At 46.4% G+C, this 19,933-nt stretch overlaps 2 protein-coding genes across 4 annotated transcripts in view; one reads left to right on the top strand and one right to left on the bottom strand.

Moving 5' to 3' along the window:
• Positions 1–8,243, top strand: part of mark2b (MAP/microtubule affinity-regulating kinase 2b) — a 42,619-nt gene extending 34,376 nt beyond the window's left edge. For 2 of the 3 annotated variants that reach the window (XM_079295635.1, XM_079295633.1), the window contains 4 exons: positions 1,963–1,989; positions 4,566–4,604; positions 5,246–5,355; positions 5,538–8,243. In XM_079295635.1, the coding sequence (XP_079151761.1) occupies positions 1,963–1,989; positions 4,566–4,604; positions 5,246–5,355; positions 5,538–5,887 (526 nt within the window). In that variant the 3' untranslated portion in view covers positions 5,888–8,243. The remainder of the gene's footprint in view (positions 1–1,962; positions 1,990–4,565; positions 4,605–5,245; positions 5,356–5,537) is intronic. The other variant, XM_079295634.1, reaches the window with a different exon arrangement.
• A 2,010-nt stretch (positions 8,244–10,253) lies between these two features.
• Positions 10,254–18,662, bottom strand: rcor2 (REST corepressor 2; the record flags this gene model as incomplete). Its single annotated transcript, XM_079295764.1, has 13 exons — positions 10,254–11,394; positions 11,759–11,917; positions 12,148–12,215; positions 13,099–13,156; positions 13,493–13,570; positions 14,119–14,358; positions 14,612–14,678; positions 15,027–15,151; positions 15,285–15,446; positions 15,539–15,591; positions 15,992–16,072; positions 17,016–17,072; positions 18,539–18,662. 13 exons carry the CDS (start codon positions 18,660–18,662, stop codon positions 11,047–11,049), a joined length of 1,620 nt encoding a protein of 539 aa, XP_079151890.1. The 3' UTR covers positions 10,254–11,046.
• Positions 18,663–19,933: the final 1,271 nt, after the last annotated feature.

Raw genomic sequence — 19,933 nt, 5'->3', positions numbered from 1 at the left:
GGTTTGTAGCTCAGTGCAGTGCCGTCGTGGTAGCAGCTGTTCTATTTATTATCCAGCTACTTTGCAGCACAAGTACAGTTTGATGCTTTTTCTGAGTATTGAGGTCTGAGCTTCATAGAGGAAATTGCTAGGTTTACGTTACGAGTCATTTCACATGCTCGTTTCCTCTGGAGAATAACGCAGCGTACGTCCATGTCATCACTGGGTCTCCTCTCATCCCCGTCACGAAACTTGTGCTGATCTGTAACTCTGCTGAGAGTAGAAAGAGGGGGGGAGGAAGGGAGGAAGGCAACAGCTGCGTCTCCTCTATAATTTTGTTTTGGAGCGGTGGTGACTGAGGAGTAATTTTGGTTTTGGTTCCACGTCTGGCCCAGTTTTCGTCTCCGTCCTCCACTGCAGGTTGCAGCAGTAAAACTACTTTTATGGGAACCTGATTGTAATCACTGCTGGACTTCTATTTCATTTTTTGTAATTGTCTCTGGAAGTGGAATCAGTGTTGTAGCTTCTCTGTGTAAAGACAATGAGGTTAAGAAAGTACACCGTGGTTATAACAACCTGAGTAATGTAGTATTAACCAACTCTTTCAATACAGTGTCCATTGGTTTCTACTAGTTCCATAAAAAAAAGGGTCAGATAGTGTTTGATCCAGTTCATGTATGAAGGGTGATTACGTCTGTACGCAGCTGAGTCCGAGTGAGATGAAAAGTAAAAGACTGCAGTGGCGACGTACGCAGGAGCAGCGAGGCTGACGTGTTACAATGAGAGGAATGGAAGACGGGGAGGAGAGGAGGGGACAGGAAGTGAAGGTTTAAAGGTGGCAGGAAAGAGCCAGGTGGAGAGCAGAAGGGCCAAGTGAGCCATGAAATACTGAACAGCTGAGCGAGCAGGTGAGGTTCACATGTTACCGAGCAGCTCTCGCGGTTCAATATGAAGTGTGTGGGTAAAAGAGTGTCTGCTCGCGTTTCTGGGCGTTTTAGCTTTAAACACCACAGAAATCGAGGACGATCAAAGTGGTGTGTGTGTGTGGCGGAGGTACAGGCACATCTTCTCTCTAGGCCTCCCACTCAGAGATACTGTAGCTCCGTGGCGACAGTATCCATGGTTACACCGGAGATATCACTTTTCCCTCAACTATAAATACTGCTAGTGGGACACCTTGGCACACACACACACACACACAACTTGGCGTGCTTGTAGGAAGTAGAGGCGGTGGAGACAGAGAGATTGTGTTGCAGTTGTACAGTTTGACCACACACACACACACACACACACGTATATATTTATTTATATACACTAAAGCTATGTGTTTTATTAACGTATCATATAACCTCACCACTGCATTTTCCTGCTCGATCTGGAGAGTGACGCTTCTCCGGTCTATGTGTACGTACGTGTGTGTGTGCGTACGTGTGCGTACGTACGTGTGTGTGCGTACGTGTGCGCGCCAGATTAAGTTCCTCATTGTGTGTTTGAGATTACGTTGTTGCTTAACCTGTCGTTTCCATTTGAAATGTGTCTTTGTCTGTGTGTAGGAGGTGGTTTTCACTACCGTTGTCACAGTTGAGCTTTTCACCTCACAAGCACTTCTTTTCAGGATCACCCAGGACTGCTGTTGGGGGGGGGGGGGGGGGGGGTGTGTTCAAACTGGTTCTCTTAATAGAATTGTTTTTCCACACCGCTCATTAAACCCCTCCTACGGTGTTCTGTTGTGTGTTTTAATATTGTCTGTTCACACCAGTGATTTCACATTTCAACACTGATTTTGTGTTATTCCTTTCGGTTATGTAATGTTGGTTGTGCTTGCTGCTTCAGTCTCAAAATGAGCCTGGCTCATGTTGGACAGTGTGCTTTGAAGTTTGCTGCTCAGAGGGCAGCTTGTCTTCTGCAGGAACGCTCTGAATCTATGTTTTTATATATACGTTTGTTTCTCTTTCTTTCTTTATCCCTCTTTTGTTTTTGTAGAAATCTCTCGTTCAGGTTTCCGAGAAGGTAGGCAACACCCCCAACGTTAAATATAACCCCTTTTGATATATATACGTATATTCTCTCCTTCATATATATTTTACACATATATATATATATATATATATATATATATATATATATATATATATATATATATATTTCCTCCCCCTGTTGGTGTTTCGTGCAGCTTTTTGTTGACATCTTGAGCCTCATCTTTTCTCCTATTTTTTCTGTGGTTGGCCTCTTTTTTTGTTGAGCCTTCTGGTTGTTGCGTGCCATATTTTTATTGATTTCATTTTGACTAACTTCGCCCTCACCCATCCACTCACTTAACTCACTCACCCCATCATCACGCGGCACAATAACACCTCACCCCTCTTCCTCTTTGTCCCTACATCGTCCCTCCCACCCACCTCCTCCTCCTCCTCCTCATGCATATTCCTCATATTCACCAGGTAGCGTGTGTGTGCGTGTGAGTGCTTATCCCCCGGTAGCGTCCCAGATTCAGGTCGAGTCTTGATGTTGCAATAGATCAAACTATTCCCTTTCTACCCTCAACCCTTTCTTAGCTTCTGACACAGGTAATGTTGTGCCTCTTTTGAGGTTAATAGAAAATCCAAATCCATAAGCACATGAGAGAGCAAAGAAGATGGGAGATTTCAGCTTATTACGCTGTTATAAGCCGTGTCATTCAACCCAGGAGTGTTAAATGTCGCTAACCATCATCCCAGCTAACGCCACCTCCCAAACGACCACTCATCCAAACCTCTGCGTTTATCGGTTCGGTCACTAAAATCAAGCTGGAGACCGGAGACGCGTGTCTAGTTTTGTGGTGCAAGTTTGTGATGATCCCCACGAGGGGGAAGTGATTTATAATAAGAAGTCCGTGGCTGTAGTTGGTAGTTGTGATGGAGGAGGAGGAGAGGACCCGGGAGGGACGGAGCTGCAGTGTTTCTCAGGCTGCACTCTTTTTCTGGAGGCTGCACTCTTCCTTTCTTTCATCGCTCTGTTCTCACTCTGGCACTGGCTCTCTAACAGCAGCAGCAACAGAACTGGATGGCTTTGACCTACTGTGGCTGGAAAATACCTTTTTTATGCTGTGGACACACACACACACACACAGAAGACACTTCATGCACATTTGCACACAAACCTGAACATGAGCACACATCTTGTCTCACATGCAGATGAATACACGATGACACACTTACATTGATGTATGCACACACACACACACACACACTTGCTTTAGAGCGTGTTGTCTGCTGTTCACCAGCAGGTGGAGCACTTCTCCTTGTAATCCGGACCGTTGCTCCACCTGCTGGTTACAAGTTGTAATACTGAAGCAAAGCCTTTCTCATCAGTGACTACATTTGAAATATGAGAGGGAGAAATAATGAATCTGCCTCAAAAATATACATCTGTAGAAGTACCTAATCTTATCAGCCCTTTGATGCCGTAGTTCCCCTCCTTTGGGAGCCATTTTGCATCCCCGCATATTTAGCTGAATCATACAGAGCATGCAGAATGGCACAAATTACTTCATTTTACATTGTTCACCAATTCACCTTTTATTATTTAAGGAATCCTTGTGTTTTCCACTTGTCATTCCCCATGTGCTCTATCTTTAACCATATTTCCGTTGCAGAAGGTACTACCGGTATACATGATTTTTTTAAATGGGGCAAAACAGAAAATGTTGTCTTTCCCACAACCGAATGAATTTCAGACCATAAACTGTTGAATTTGTCATGTGTGTCTCTTTCCTTCCATTGTCTGCATGTGTCTTTGTGTTTCTCTGTTACGTGTGTCTTGTCTGCTGGTATGAGAGAGAACGTGTGTGTGTGTGTGTTACATGTGTGTTGTACCGGGTTGTTGAACAGTCCTGTGTGTAGGTCCAATGTTACTAATAGAGGTTTTTAAATGCAGTGCCGGGGTCAACAATGAGCCTAACCTCCTTTTTTAGCCGCACCGCACGACTCGCCCTCACTGAGCCGACCGTTCTGTTCCAAACCATTCCGTCCCGGTCCGAGTCGGTCCATCTCGCATTCCCTTCCGTACTACATCGCATTCCCATCATTTCATTCTGTTCCAATCAAATCTATTGCAAGCCATCCCATTCTGGTCCTGGTTGGAAAGAGTTCAATTCTGATTATCAAATTACTGAGCCTTGGTACAACATAAGTGACCGTTATGTTTAAAACATTGAAACGAGTCGTTACTAAAAATGACTTTACATACAAACGCTGAGTCATGAATTTATGAATGCCTCCTTTTATTGACTCATCTTTTCAACTCATCTTGTGACGTCTCCTCATTGAGGAGCTGCGACACAGTGCTTATCACTCACAGTGGACCGGCATTTGGGAGGTGCATTGTGGGCCGCAGAGTCCTCTGAGTGGCTCTGGACTTAAATTGTAAACAGTCGGTGGAGTGCAAATGAGATATTCGGTTGGATTGGAACATTCAGGCGGGCACGGCGAGCAGCGCGACGGTGTTCAGCCGGCTGATTTTTTTTGTTCTCCCTCTATCTGTGTAAGAGTCCAGTTGTTGGCTTCTTAGCCCTCAAAAAGACTAAACTTGTGTTGATTTTTCTCGAGGAGTCCGTATGAGGGAGAGGGTCGGGATGAGGGGAGCAGGTGAGATACAGAGCCCGAAAAAAACCCTAAAACCCCCCCAGACTCTACCAAAAAACAAACCCCGCCTGCCGATCAGTAGACTGGAGCCAATCAGTAGATGATCTCTGAGCTTGTTGTGAATGTGGGTGGGGGGGGGGGGGGGGGGTGTAATTGGTTGGTGATGGTGATATAACGGCTTAACCAATCAGGGGACAGGAGATCAGCAGTGAATGGTAGCATCCCCGAGAGTGAGCGTGCCGGTGTGGAGGTTGACCTGCATGTGTGTGTGTGAGGGGTTAATCAGAGTTCAAGGACCCAAATGTGTGTTTGTGTGCAAGCAGACTTTAAATTCACCGTCTCACACGCTCTGATGTAAATCTACATCGGAGAGATATGCGCACACAAATGCACACGGGGGTCCTTAAATTTACTTTTTTGCTTTTTTTTGTCTCCATTCATTTTCACGACCTCATCATCTCCCTCTTCCTCTCAATCATCCCTCCATTTCTCCCTCCTCCTCCCTCCTTTTTGTCTCTGCTTTTTAAATAATTCTCTGAATTCTCACACTTTTCTTCTCTTTTCTTCTCTCTTTTCCTTATCCTCGCCACCCTCTTCCTCGCGCCTCTCTCCTCCTCTTCCTCACCCTCCCATCCCTCACCCAGGTCGATGTTGAGCAGCACGGTGGACAAGTCTGAGAAGACGTCGGGTGGCGTTCTCTCCTCTTCCTCCAACAATGACGAGAACAACTCCTCGCCAGGATCTGTTAACACCGGTATGTTTATTTCTACAGTCACGGGTCGAGTTTATGTCCAGAGGAGGGTCCTCATAACGGCTCTCAAGAGTCCTCCGACTGTATGTAGCAGACGGGATCTTCCATCTTTCCACAACGTCTTCGTCGGTGACAGAAGTTTCCTTTCTCTCTTCTCCCCCCCCCCCCCCCCCCCTTCCTCTCAGGCGGCACCGGCACCCCTCCAGCCATCGGCGGCCAGAAGGACCCGACCAAGCCGCGCTCGCTCCGCTTCACCTGGTCCATGAAGACCACGTCGTCCATGGAGCCCATGGAGATGATGCGCGAGATCCGCAAGGTCCTCGACTCCAACAGCTGCGAGTACGAGCTGCGCGAGCGCTACATGCTGCTGTGCGTGTCGGGCAACCCGGCGCGCGACGACTTCGTCCAGTGGGAGATGGAGGTGTGCAAGCTGCCGCGGCTCTCCCTCAACGGCGTGCGCTTCAAGCGGATCTCGGGCACATCCATCGCCTTCAAGAACATTGCCTCAAAGATCGCCAACGAGCTCAAACTGTGAGTGCGGAGGAGCCGCGGGGAGGGATGAGATTAAAGCGTGGAGGTGGGAGGCGATGGTGGGGATGAGGATGATGCTATAAGCGAGGTGTGGGGGGGGGCAGTGTGGAGTTAAGCTAAAGGGTGGGGATCACTTTAAAAAACATAACACGACTGTTATGTGGACAGAGGTCTGAAGTAGGGCTGTTGCTTCTCTGAGACGAGGAACCGTTTCTTTTCTAGGAGTTTTGTTCCTTAAGTTCCCGAGGCCCCGCCTTTAGAAGCTCTGAGTTGATTTCCTCTGAGTTGTGAAGTACTTATAGACCGAGGTCTTCTCTCTTCCCTGCTGGTTTTTTTTTTTTCTCACGTTCTACTTAGACGTTCCACTCTTCTGCATGTTCGATCTGCTCTCTGTTTTTTAGTCGTCACACTTTTGATCGCTCTGACCACTCCTGTCCCTTCTTCCTGCTATTTATTCAGTTTGTCGGAACGGTCCTGCTGCCAGGTCTCTCTTTTTTTTGGGATGGGGGGGGGGGGACCCGGGTAAAGAATTGGGGATGGATGGAGGATAAAAAGGGTGGAGGATTTGCTGGAAAAAACAAAATTCTACTTTCTCTCTGACTCTCAACACGTGGCAATGAGTGACAGGAAGTTCGGAGCTTTATTTTGCTGGAGTTCTGATTAAATTTGTTCTGATCCTCCTCCAACACGTAATGGACTCCAACTGAGCCAGGACTTTGATTGCTGAAGCCCACTGTCTCGCTCTCTCTCTCACACACACACACACACACACACACACACACACACACACACACACACACACACACACACACACACTTACAGATTGATGGATTTTTGGCTGTTGGTTAAAGGACCCTCTCCACTCGCCCACCCAAGCTTCCCCTCCCACACAAAAAGGAACTTTTAACAATCCACCTGATCCATCCTCCCACCACCTCCCTCCTCCTCCTCCTCCTCACCCCTCACACACTCACTCTTCAGCACCCTCTCTCCATCTAATTTCAAACTCAACTCAGCACAAACACATCCATCTTGTTTGCCTCTTCACTCCCTTTTTTTTTTCCTCCCTCTCCTCTCACGCCATCAAGTCTGAGGAGTCCAGTCAGACTTGATGATGACGTCGTCGACCGTACGGGCTTCAAGGTGGTTTCAAGTCTGTACTTTTTTTTTTTTTTTTTAATTTAGTTTCTTCTTTTATGGCTTTTAAGAAAAAGAGTTGTGCACTGGAAAAGAGGGACACTGGGGAGGCTCGTGGACGGGGTTGTTGATGGGTTTTTATGTTGTCTTTCATTGTAGATTTGGGGTTTGTTTTTGTTGTCAGCACATAAATGCTTGAATGATTTATTTGTATTTTTGTTTTCCTTAATGTTGGTATCACTTCGGTTGGCATCACGCCTTCATATCCAGAATGTCAACCCTGAACCAACGCATTTGTTGTCCCCGTTTCTCCCCCACACACACACACACACACGCTCTCTGCTACACAACAGTTTGTGTGTGTGTGTGTGTGTGTGTATTATAAACGATCACTGGAGGAAAAAAAAAAAAGAATCGACGAATGGTGAATTATTTTTCTTCTTCTACTTTTGATTTGATAATATATTTTTTTGTGTCGTTGGAAGTTTTGGGGGTTTGTACAGATGTCATTTAGTTTTTTTTGGGAGGGGGGGTGAAGGGTCATGTCAGATCATATCATTGCTGCCTTTTTCGGTGTAGTGCACCCTTAGCACACAACTCAGTGTATCGGATTAAACACAAACCCCCCCCCCCCCCCCCCCCCCCGCAGACGGCAGTTATCAGTGTATTTAAGGATGATGATGATAGTGGTGGCGACGACTACTGCGTCCAAGTTTTTGGCCATTTTCTTTTCATGTGTCTGTTGTTTTTGTTCAAAGGCCTTATCGGTCCAGACTGGCTTGAAGCAGAAAGAGAAAGCAGGAAAAACCTTCTTCGCCAAAACGCTCTCGTATCAGAGCACATGTTCACGTTCAAAACCACAAACCAGAAGACGTCACTTCCTTTCTCTCGCTTTGCGTTGATGCTCCATTTTGTCAACGCAGAAGAAACACACACACGCACGGGCGGGGTCAGAGAAAGGAGGCGATGGGGATGATGCTGCGTCCCGTCAGCTGGTTGTACCTAACTTTTCTTTCGTTATTTTTCTTTCAGTTTTTAATACGTCAGATTTTTCTTTCAAAGTTGATTCATGTATTAAGGTGCTGGGTATTGGATTCAAATTATTATTCTGGCTGTTGCTGTTATATTATCTCTTTCAGGGTTGATTTTATTTACATTATTTTGTTTTACATTGCTGTAATTTACATTGATTTAAAATGTGTTTTGAGCAAACTGTAACTGTAGTGGTGGGTTTGGGGTTGGGAGGGGTGATCAGCTCCTGCAAAATGTATTATTTGTTTTTTTTTGTGCAAAGACAAAATGATGAAAAATTACAATGATAGTAATAAAAACAATGATATAATGATAATCTGCCTCTGAACTCCATAATGAGAAAAGCAAGATAAATGCTCTTCCAGCCCCGTAGTTCACAAGGTCCATTTAGTAGCTGGAGCTCTGTCATATTGCATGGTCATCCTCAGCAGTTTCATGAAGTTGATGATAATTCCATTTTATTGACATTCACGCACATCTGATCCATACTTGCTATTGGAAGCAGTCCCAACGGCTAACTGAGCAGCAGGGGCAATGGTTTCCCTGTTTACAAAACTTCCATTCTGCCCAACAAGGTTTTTAATAAGCTCAGCATGTGAAGATGTTTACTGTAAAATAGTTTTAAATGTCACTCCCCTCTTAAGTGTAATACAGCTTTAAAACTGTAAAGACGACTGGACAACACATTTTAACCAACAGCTTTAGAAAAGGATGGACACACTCCACGAGCAGAAGTGTGCGTTAACGGTTTCCTTTGCAGGTGTGGAAGTCACAACTGGTAAGTATTCCTGAGGATCAAAGGATTGTGATACGCAAGTACATTTTGTTTAATTGTAATGTCACATTTGTGACAGCAGTTGATGTGGAGGATAATGTAGTTCTACAGCATCGAGGCAATGTGATCGTACTGAACCAGCAGGTAACACTGCAACGGTTCTGGGGCCCCTAGCTCGTGTCCTCAGACCCACGCCCCTAACCTCTCAGATGGTTTGTGTGTGTGTGTGTGGATGAACCGCTTTAACGCTGGACTATTTGGTCATTTCTTTATTTAAACAAAAAAAAAATTTGTCAAACAAACAGTTCAGTTTCCACAATGTAAACAACTTCTCACATACAGTACACACGAGCTGTTTTTTTTGGAGGAAGGAACAGTTAAGAAAAAAAACTCCACGCTGAAACAAAGCAACTTTAAAGCCGAACGTAGTGACGGACCGCTTTGATTCCAGTGAACCGAACGCAGCGGAGAAGCACTGAACAGTTTAATACGCACGACCTGTGATCTGCTTACCAAGGCAGCGATGCAGTCGGCCTGACTATGAAGATGCAGCACGGGACTGTCTGCCAGGTGACACAGCAGATTATCATTCGTTCATGAGGCTGCCTGATGTCACCTCAGAGATATACCAACTAGAACAGAGGCCGACAGATTTTGGTAATCTCATTCCGTCTTGCAGAGGGACGATTACATCTTCTACGCATTCAAACAGTGTCCGACGTGTTAATCAGTGGGCTGCTCACCTTTAAGGAGAGAGCCATGCTCACAGTTTTCCTTCATCTAGTCTTTGTGCTAAGCTAAGTTAGCCGGCTGCTGGTGGTACCTTCACATTTACCTCAGACCGGGAGTGGTATGAATATTCTCAGCTCCCAAAAAAGCCTAATTAATCCTTGAAACACCTTTTTTGTTTGACTATCTGTCCTGTTTCTAACATGTAGGAAGCAAGCCAACACGGTAACGTGTCAAACACACTCAACAGCTAATTGGAGACGTGGGAATTCTGTGGAACGGTGAGCTTTTAAAGCAAGAGCAGACTTTGGCAGAACATTGTACTTTTCGGTATCAGGTTATATGTGAGGTCAGGCGTCACCTTCCCTTTGTAAACCAGCTCCAAGAGTCTGTCCTCTACACACGGTTTCCACAGAGGCCAGTGTTAGCGGTTGACTGCTGAAAACATTCTTCAACAGTAATGGACAGCTAGCAGTAAAGAACAAGCTGTGGCAAATGTCTTGAACGGCTCTCATTCTCCTTAGTGCTGAGTCAATAATCATAATAATAAAGTATGCACGATCTAAACCACTTACAATAACTACCTGCCGGCCTAGGGCTCACTTTAAAAGTCTAGTCAAAAAAAGGGGGAACATCACTCCAGTTAATACTAGTAATACATGGTTATGAGAGACGAGGGAGACGGGATCTCCTGCTCTTCAGTTTCTCCCATTTCGGAGCAAAACAGCTTCAACTACTAAAAGCTGCATCAGTAAACTGCACCGCTTTGAGCACAAAGCTCTGCTTCCGTTTGCAAAAGTACCTTTTTCACTCCTGAGGGTCCAAGTTTTAAAGCAAAGCTCAAAAGGAAGAGGCCCGTTTCTTCACGTCAGCGTCATCCTTCTGGATGACTTCCTCCTCTCAGGAGGAGCAGGTTTGACTCACATGAGGGGGAACTCTTCTTCTGTGGTTCTCGTCTTTTCTTGCTTTATTTGATTTTTCTGAAGGTTGTTTGGATGACTCAATACCTGCCCAGTGGAACCTACAGTAAAGATATATATATATAGTGTGTGTGTGCAACCGCAATCCAGATGTTCAGTAGTTGCCATGGAAACGAGCAGGTGGGTTTTCTTCAACAGCTCGACAATCCAATGTTTCTTTTTGTGTTCAGAAGTGTGCAGGTAGTGTTTGTTTTGAGTTCCTAGCGTGTGTGTGAGAGAGTGAGAGAGAGCGAGAGCGATGGTCTGGAGGTAGGTGTTTGTTAGTACAGTAAAGGGGCTTCAGGCCACTGCCTTTCTTATTGGACCTGCGGGGGGGGGGGATTTTAAGAGTTGTGATGTCACCCCGGGGACCTGAGCGTGTCCAATGGATCGTGTGGTGATGTGTGATGGTCCCACGAACAAAGACTGAGTGATGGAGTTACAGGATGAAGAGAAAGCATCGTGTTTGTTTTCATGCTAATTTGTGTGTGTTTCTATTCCTATAGTAATACGTGTATGTGTGTATATACATCAATGAGAGCTGGGCTGCTCCACCTTGAGCCCGACCAGCGACGGGGGCATCTGCCCTGCAGCAGAGGAGGAGCTGGGAGGAGACGCCCGGAGGCTGGAGCTCCCGGTGGAGGACGACGAGGTGGTCACCGCGGGCCGGATGAGCGGAGGCGGAGGGTGGTTGTGGGGCGCTCGGTTCTGGAGCGGGCGCGTCTGCAGGGGAGGGGGCTGACGGAGGAGGCTGGGGGGAGCCGAGGGCGGCGCGGGGCGCAGCAATGGAGGAGGCTGGGAGAGGGAGGAGGCGCTCTGGGTGGAGGAGGGAGGAGAGGAGCCACCGGTGATGTCTGAGGGAGAGTCCTCCATCTTGACCTAAGGGGGGGAGGAGGAGGCAGACAGAGGATGAAGTGAGGGAAGGAGAAACAGTTGTGAGAAGACGGAGGAGGTGGAGAGAGAATAGAGACAGATGGCATGTTTGCTCTATGATGAAGAGGAGACGCAATCATAGCCTGCTCCTTCTGTTGTGTATATACTCTAAGATGGATTCCACCCATTGGATCCACCTCAGTCACCAACAAGCATTTTAAGCTCTGAAAACGCTGACACGTGGATTGTGTGACTAAGCATTAAGTTGATGGTCCAGTTAATGACACCAAGGACACTCAATCAAATCTGGTACTAAAACCAGCAAGGTTAGAAGCTCTGAATAACTTCAGGTGTCCTTTACGGGGCTCACCTCGTCCCCAGCGGCTCCATCTGTTGCGGCGGCCATGTCCTCGCCGCCCCTCCTCGGGTCTCTCTGGTCTCGGCTGGTGGCCACCTGCTCGGCCGCCCACTCCCTCAGCACCTCGTCCAGGTTGAACCTGCGCCGGTAGCTCACGAAGAACGAACTCACCTGGATAAAAATGGCGAGAGTTGGAGAGGAAATGGCGAACAAAAGGATGCGGGGACTCGAGGTCAGTAGACAAACGAAAGGAGGAATAACGAAGATTATAGTTATCCTATAAAATAAAAATGCTTATCTAGACGGGGATGAGAAAAGAGATGACAAGCTGATGGGCTTCCTCACAGAGTAAACTACTGGGTGGAATGAGGTCACAGTAAGAGATGAAAGAGGAAGCTCACCTGAGCTGGTGTCTTGGTCCCGATCACCTCAGCGATGGCTGCAAAGTCTTTACCATAGCGACGGATAGCTGTGAGAGAGAGAGAGAGAGAGAGGAAGAGACTGGAGTGAACGGCTTGATGTGTGTTTCCTGTTAACCTTCACTGAGGTTGGCTGGCTGAGTGCACTCTGCGCTTCATCCACTCATATCAGACACGCATTCATGTGTTTCAGCCTCTGCATTACACAGCTGCGGCCAATGGGGGGTTAAACGCTTTGCTCAAAGGCACGCTGACAGCAGCTGCTTGGTTCCTACTTACTTCAAAATGCATCTGATTCAGCCGTTCAGGACTTAACACCCATTTATGCAGAGCTCTGTGTCCGTACCAACAAACAAACAACCTCATCAGCCGTGAATCCTCTTAATGAATAACTCAGTGAGCGATCCTCGATAACACAACGCTCTCTTTAATTGATGAGGAGCTGGAGCGATACTAGTGTACTGATGTGGAACAGTAGCTGCTTTACTTCTCCCGGAACTTTAATTCACTTAAAATCCCAGCTGGGATCTGACTCCCAATCACTCCTATCGCCGTTGCATCAAACTATAAAGGCAGTACAATTTATTATGAAAACAAACGCATCATGTCAGATGGTAAAATAAAAAGGTAAATCCAATATTTCCAACACAAACCAGGCCTTTTTATCTGACAGTTGTGTTTTTCTGTCTAGAGTTCTGTCTTAGAGCAAGTAGTGATTATGGACACAAGCCCCAGTAATTAAAGTCAACCCAAGCAGAGGGGTAACTTAGAAATGTAAAGATGCCTATTTGATCTTTTTTTCAGGAGATATATGTCGTGCGGTGACTCTACAGTACCGACACATGCAGTTCCTGTTTGTGGAAAATATGAATGTCAACAACATGAGGTGACTCTGTAAGAGGAGAGGAGGATGATGCTGCAGCCTTTACTCACCCTGCACAGCCAGTAGCTGCTCCTCTGAGGTCCAACGAGAGTTCATTTTAGGGACAGGCTGAGGGAGAGAGAGGGGGGGGGGAGAGTGTGAGAGAGGGAGGTGGGAAGAAAGAGAAGAAAACAGGAGGCGTGAAAATGACAGCAAGAGAGAAAAGGGCAGATTAAAACTAATCTCAGTCCCACAAGGGGTGAAATGATATCTTGGGGGAGTTGAGGAAGGGCAGAGTGAACACATGCGAGAGGAGAAAGACACTGAAGAGAGATCAGAGATGAAGAAGAGCGAGTACGCGTAGGAAACAGAAATCAAAGAGGGGATAGATGAAGGATGTAAAGGAGGGACGCTGTAAAAGAAAGGAGTGGAAAAAAGGAAGCTGTAGAATAAAAAAAGATTTACCTCAGCGGGTTTTAAAGTGTCAACACCTTCATTTAAGCTCTGCTTTAAACTACTGTTGTTCTGTTTAATAGACTGGACCTGAGAGAGAAAGTGTAGAAGAAGAGAGAGCGAGGAGACAGTGTAGTCGTTTTATTGGTTAGTTGCACATACACAAAGAGGCTTCTGTTACTTAAACATGCAGCTGCAGTGTCAAATGATGAACAGTTATATTACGGAAGCTGCTTGTAAAAAACAAAAAGACTGAATTCATTGTAGTTGTCACATAAAAAGGTGACAATTCATTAATATATTGTTGCACCATAAAGCTTTGGAGGAGGTGTTAAACTGTCACCTTTATTGGCAGATACATAGTTCTAGGAACATTAAATCCTGTTGTGTTCCTTGAAACTACCTCTAGAAGGTCGTGAGTGAGTGTGTGCGCATTTCTGTCTGTCTGACAAACTGAATCGAGCCGACTATAACTGAGCGCGTCTTCTTATGCCAGTAGGAAGAGAGCTAGTTAGCTGTTAGCTGCCGTGGTCAGCAGAGTCCTGTGGTGTGTTTGGCTAACAAAGCTAACGGCTAACGGAACTAAAAACGCACAGACGCCGAAAGATGCAATGTCAGGTTAGATTAAAAGTACACACCTGTCTCTTGAGTGACACCAACTGTGTGTCCAGCTGCCGTAAAGTCAGCACCCCGGAATCATGGGAGGCCGACACCGACCTGATGTCTCCCTGCTGCAGGTACATGCCTTTGGGTGGCCTGCGGCGGGCTCTGAGCGGGTGGTGGCGGTACTGAGCGCCGAGGTTTTCCTTCTTCACCGGCCCAGAGCGACTGGGGGCCGCCTTGTCGGAGTTGGCGTTGTTGGGGTTTTGTTTCACCGCCTGTGTTCGCCGAGAATAAACACAAATATTAGAAAATCTGGTTCTGTCAGAATGATGCCTTTGAAATGAATAATAAAATGAAGGAGGCAGCGTTCAGTTTATGTATAATAAATGAAGTTGGAATTGAAGGATAGAGAAGGCGATTTGGCTCGGCTGATTTCCTCAGGCAAGTCATGACTAATAAAACACACAAAAGTTTACATAAGCCTGTACATACACACACACATACACGATTAGGTTTTATATTTCTCACCTCTTTCTTGGTGTCAATCTCAAAGTCACTGTCACTGCCAGGGTCTCCTTCCTCTACCTCATCATTACTAGAACAAGTAAAAAAAATAAATAACTATCCACACCCATGGTTGAGTATCATCTCCTGCCCATTGTCTCAATTTCATCAAAAATATATCCAAAATGCTCGAGAATGTCAACAGAAAATGACGAGTCATATCAAAGTACCTCATTGGTATTCACGAGGCTCTCGTTACCCAGGACGACATGCTTATGAGTGTCATTCAACAATGGAGCTTTGTAAATGTCACTTCTCAGAGGAGTAGTTGCTGAGAACCTGTGTTTCCTTCCTGCTCAGCCCTTCCGCCAATATTCATTCCCCCCCTCATTCTGTCGCTCCCTTCGGGTGACCATTAAAGTTTCATGGTGTCTCTTACCTATCTTCTTTCTCTCTCTTGCTGATCAGCCTCCTGGCCTGTCGGTCCATGACTGAGGTCCTGGTCCTGGTCTTCTTCCAGCTGTAGTAGTACTTCACGAGGCTGGAGATCAGCTTGTCAGGAAGCTACGCAACAACAATACAGGAATAAAAAAAAAAATGTAGTATGAAATATTGAAAGTGTGTTTGAAAATTGCACTGAATTCTGTACAAAATATTCTGTGTGTGCGCGTGTGCTTGTGTTCCCCCAGTCTCTCACCATCTGCTGGATGCGGTGGAAGCTCTTGCCGTGGAAGCTGAAGGCCTGCTCAAACAGCACTTTGTCCTCCACTGTCCACTCATCTGGGAAGGGGGTGAAGTTTGCCAGGTCGGCAAGGGAGCGCTCCACGTCGTGTTTGTGCCACAGTAACATGCCCAGAGCCTGAGTGGGAGGACGGGGACAGACAAGCAGGGACAGTGATGAGAGAAAGATCATTTACGCATGTTGATCATGAAATTATCAGTCTGCCGTACCTGCTCCATGTTGTATCCATGTTTCTCTTTAGCCATGAAGATGTACTCGTCCACTGGGGGAGGAGGAGAGAAGAATGGGTTACAAAGTGAAGAGATGTAGAGCAAGAAAGGAGGAGAAAAAAAAACACAACAGTGTGGAGGAGAGAGATGGATCGGGAAACAAGTTAGAGAGAACAAGGAAAAAATGAAAGAGAGAGAAAACGAGTGCACAGGAGAAAACACAGAGCATGAAAGTTGTAACTGCTATTCTCTAGTCAGCATGTAGCCATTAAACTGAAGGTGACTTTGTTAAGCTTGCACCAGCAGAGAGGCGTGCGTGCGTGCGTGCGTGCGTGCGTGCGTGCGTGCGTGCGTGCGTGCGTGCGTGCGTGCGTGCGTGCGTGCGTGCGTGCGTGCGTGCGTGCGTGCGTGCGTGCGTGCGTGCGTGCGTGCGTGCGTGCGTGCGTGGCTTACACATTGCATCAGAAAGTTGACTGTTGGGACACCAGACCAACATGCTCCTCTGGTCCTTCTCATTGTAGCGGGCTGGACTGTCTGGTGAGGAAAACAAACACGTTTTGAATTGTTTTAACACAAAGTAAACAGATTAGGCATTTAAATCCATATGTTATTTGAGGTTATACATGTATTTGAATCTCTCTCTGCCCGATCAAACTTCATATGAACTCCTACTTTCTTCCTCCCTCTCATTTGCATGTTTTCTCCTGTCTGGGCTCCATCTTTGTCTTCCTCTTCATCAGCAAGAAACACGGGGAGGCGGTGGCTTGTCAGTCGTTTTGGGAATTCAACACCTGTGTTTTGCCAAAATGCAGACGCTAAACGAGTTTAAACGTTTGCCTGCTTCTTCCCTAATCTACGGTGATTGTTTTCCGTGTTCAGCCACTTTACATCTACACCAACACATCGGGCCGTTTCAATGAGCCCCATGTCAGAATATTTAAAGCTTTTCATTCCTCATGAAAAACTATTCAAACAAAAAACAGGCTAACACACTAGCTTTACACTGAATCGCTACAAACTGTTCTGACACAATTATTGAACGCCCAGCCGCGTTTACTAAAGCAGATATGATGAATAAAAGGCTTGAATATTGCAGAGCTAATCCTTTTGTTTGTTATACAAAGTCACCACTCTCAAAAGAAACCTTTCGCTGCACGGCGTCATTGGTGATTCTAATTATTTAACACATTTTCTAACTTTTAAAACCTCAACTTTACATTTGAAGCCCCTCAAGGTACCACAGATACTTTGGGCATCTCTGTAAACCTGACAATCCACACTGAGCAAGGACAACCTCTGCCACATGTCTCCGTGTCCTGGAGAGCAGGGAAGCTGGTAACTGGTCATTTTACCTCGACTTCCCTCATCATCTGTATTCCCCTCCTTCATCCATCTCAATGTCCTCACCTCTAGGTCTCCTTCTCAGCTCTGATTTCCTCCCTCCATCTATTAACCTTCCTTTCCTCTCTCAGCTTACCCGGTTTGAACTCTGGTATCTGAGCCTGGTAGTCTCCTCCCACTCTGATCATGCTGTCTGTAGAGAAAGAGAGAGACACACAAGACAAATGTGAGTTTCTATTTCCCAGAAGGAAGGGTAGAGCTGCAGAGACAGAAGAGGATGGGGGACGAATATTCCCGTAGATTTCCCAAGAAGTTGCAGGAGTAACTACATCTCGCTATTAATGTAGTTACAAGAAGATGGTCAATGAGCCTAATATTACATTTTACCAAAACGCCCTCTATTGGGGGCGCTCTTGGTGGGGCACCTCCACTATGAAACAGTGTGGGAAACCCTGGGGACATACCGTTACTTTGCAAAAGAGCAAACAGTCCTTAAGTCGTCAGCCTGTGAGAAACACTCGGGGAGAACGCTTTTAATCAACTATTGAGATTCTAATGGGTTTAAAAAGACTGCCGAGTGTGTCCGTCTTCTCTTCTTCCACTTAATTGCTCCAAACATTTGGGTTTCTCAACAGTTTGGTTGAATCGCAGCATATCGTGTCTCTCTCTTTACAAGACAACAATTCAAATTGAACAGAAATAGCATATATTGTGATAAATACCTTGAAGCGTGCTATTTTTATGCCGATAACATTTTCAGCATGTTCATCCCTAAGTGACAGTTATACAGACAAGACACAGATGTGTGTGTGTGTGTGTGTGGGGGGGGGGGGGGGGGGGGGGGGTACGACAGCGAGCGGATGGCAGACATTAAGTAATTTGTGCCGTGGTAAAGAGGGAGGAAGACGAGGAGTGCAGAGAGACTATGAGTGAGGCAGGGAAGCAGACCAGCGCGGGGAAGAGACAGATTACGATTCCCTCGGGGAGAGAGGACAGGAAGGGAGGAGACGAGGATGAGAGAAACTGGAGGAGATGGGAAGAAATGGGTGGAGACGGGGAAGGCGGATGAGGAAGGAAGGAGGAAGACTGGATGGAAGGAATGAAGGGGCATGAAAGGAGGCTAGAAATGAGGGAAAAAATAAAAAGATGGATGAAAGAGATGTTGACGACTGGAGGAGGCCGAGACGAAAGTGGGCGTTGCAATAATGTTAGGGTGGTGGCTTTTTGAACGCTCGCCAACTATTCCAGTTAAACTGTCTGATCTGATAAGATATTGTTCATCAATGTGCCTTGTGAGATAACGGAGAGATCGGTGGGTGAGGAAGTCGGTGGGTGAGGAAGAGGACGGAGGAAGGAAAGATGTATGTGGGCAGAGGATAACAAGGATGGATAAGTGTGGGACGAGGGTGAAGGAGGGGAGGACAGAGGGGAGCAGTGTGCAGGGACTGAGGAAGCACTGCAGCAATGCAACGAATGCAACCGGAACAGCTGGCGTGATGCATCTGTACAATGGCAACGCGTGTCTACTGTACTGTTTAAAACAAGCAGCTCAATCACCCACGAACCCATTGAATTCACATGAGGTCAGTAGATTAGACTTCAGGAGAGTGTGTGTGTGTGTGTGCGTGTGTGCGTGTGTGTGCATGTGCGCGTCTCTACCGTGAGCGTGCTCTTCGTCGCTGCTCTCCTCTTCGGAGTGTGGTAGGCTGTTGCCGTTGGTTACGGTCTTGGCTCTGCTCCTGGACAGGACCCCGGCCCCCGAGCGCTCCATCACTGAGGGCATGGCTGCAACAAACACACAGACCCCGCATGTAAAATATCCCCCACATACACACACACACACACACACACAGACACAGTTTCTGTCTCAAGTATAATTCAATCTCTCGTTAAACCATCACTTAAGTGTTGTTTCAATAGCGGGTTGGCAGCTGTTGGTTTTCACTAGAAACCCTATAAAAACCTAACTCAGTCTTGTAAAGTAGAACAGCACCGTATGCTGCTACCTTGGAAGCGATCCCGTTCTGTTCCCTTGAGCTGGGTTTGTTTTCCAAACACTGGTTTACTGTAAACTCACTCACACTCAACAGCTCCCAGCTATCTCTCCCTGACCCTCATGTCATTCAATAGCTACGACTTGGTTGAAACCAGTCGAGAGTCTGAGACTTCCTGTTTGATTTGCTCTGACAGAAGTGTAGACGTGGTCGCTGGTCGTTCAACACCACGAGTGAAAGGTTCCCGACTCATTTGCATTTGGTCTGCGATATCGGCCTAAGACATTCTGTCAAACATCTTTTAAGACTTTTAGGCTCACGTTCTGATCTTCTTGACCTCAAGAGCACCTCAACACCCGATCCACAGACGCGTCTTCTTTTTGATCATCACAGGACCCAAACTGATTAACTCAAGCCTGCCTTTATTACTCCACTTAATTAGGAACATGCTTGTCATGGAGGCACCACCCACAAACAGAACAGAGGGCTCCAGACTATTTGTTTAAGACACACTAGAGCTAAGATACCAGAGCTCTTTTTTTCCAGTTAAAATCTGTCCACTTTACTGTGTTGAGCTCTATGGAGTCGTTTCTATGTAAAGGTAACGGGATGTGTTATAGTGTGGCACTCACAACTGAGCTGACGGCCCGCCGTAACTAAGCGAATGCAGACTGACGAAGACTTTTTATTCAATCTGTGTGAATTGTTCGCTTATGGCCGATATCCAATCCTCTCGACAAGGTCGGTGAAATGGCTGCGAGTCAGAATCGGAGGTATCGATCCGGCAGGTCTGCCAGGTGCATCGCTGTCACATCCATTCATCATTCAGGACAGTTTTCAAGCTAGAATGTTGAATAATTCCTCGATTCAGCTTCTTAACGTCTTAAAGCAGGGGTCTCAAACTCCCGGCCCGCGGGCCGAATTCGGCCCGCCACGTCATTTTATGTGGCCCGCGAATCCGCCAACACAACAAAAAAAATAATTAAAATTCTTTTTTTTTTTAAAGTTAGAATTGATAATAAAAATATCCCCATAGTCGAAATTATGAGATAGAAAGTCG

The sequence above is a fragment of the Melanostigma gelatinosum genome, assembly GCF_949748355.1.
Source record: "Melanostigma gelatinosum genome assembly, chromosome: 23".
In the NCBI taxonomy this organism is placed as follows: Eukaryota; Metazoa; Chordata; class Actinopteri; order Perciformes; family Zoarcidae; genus Melanostigma; species Melanostigma gelatinosum.
This window is presented reverse-complemented; position numbering and strand designations above follow the sequence as displayed.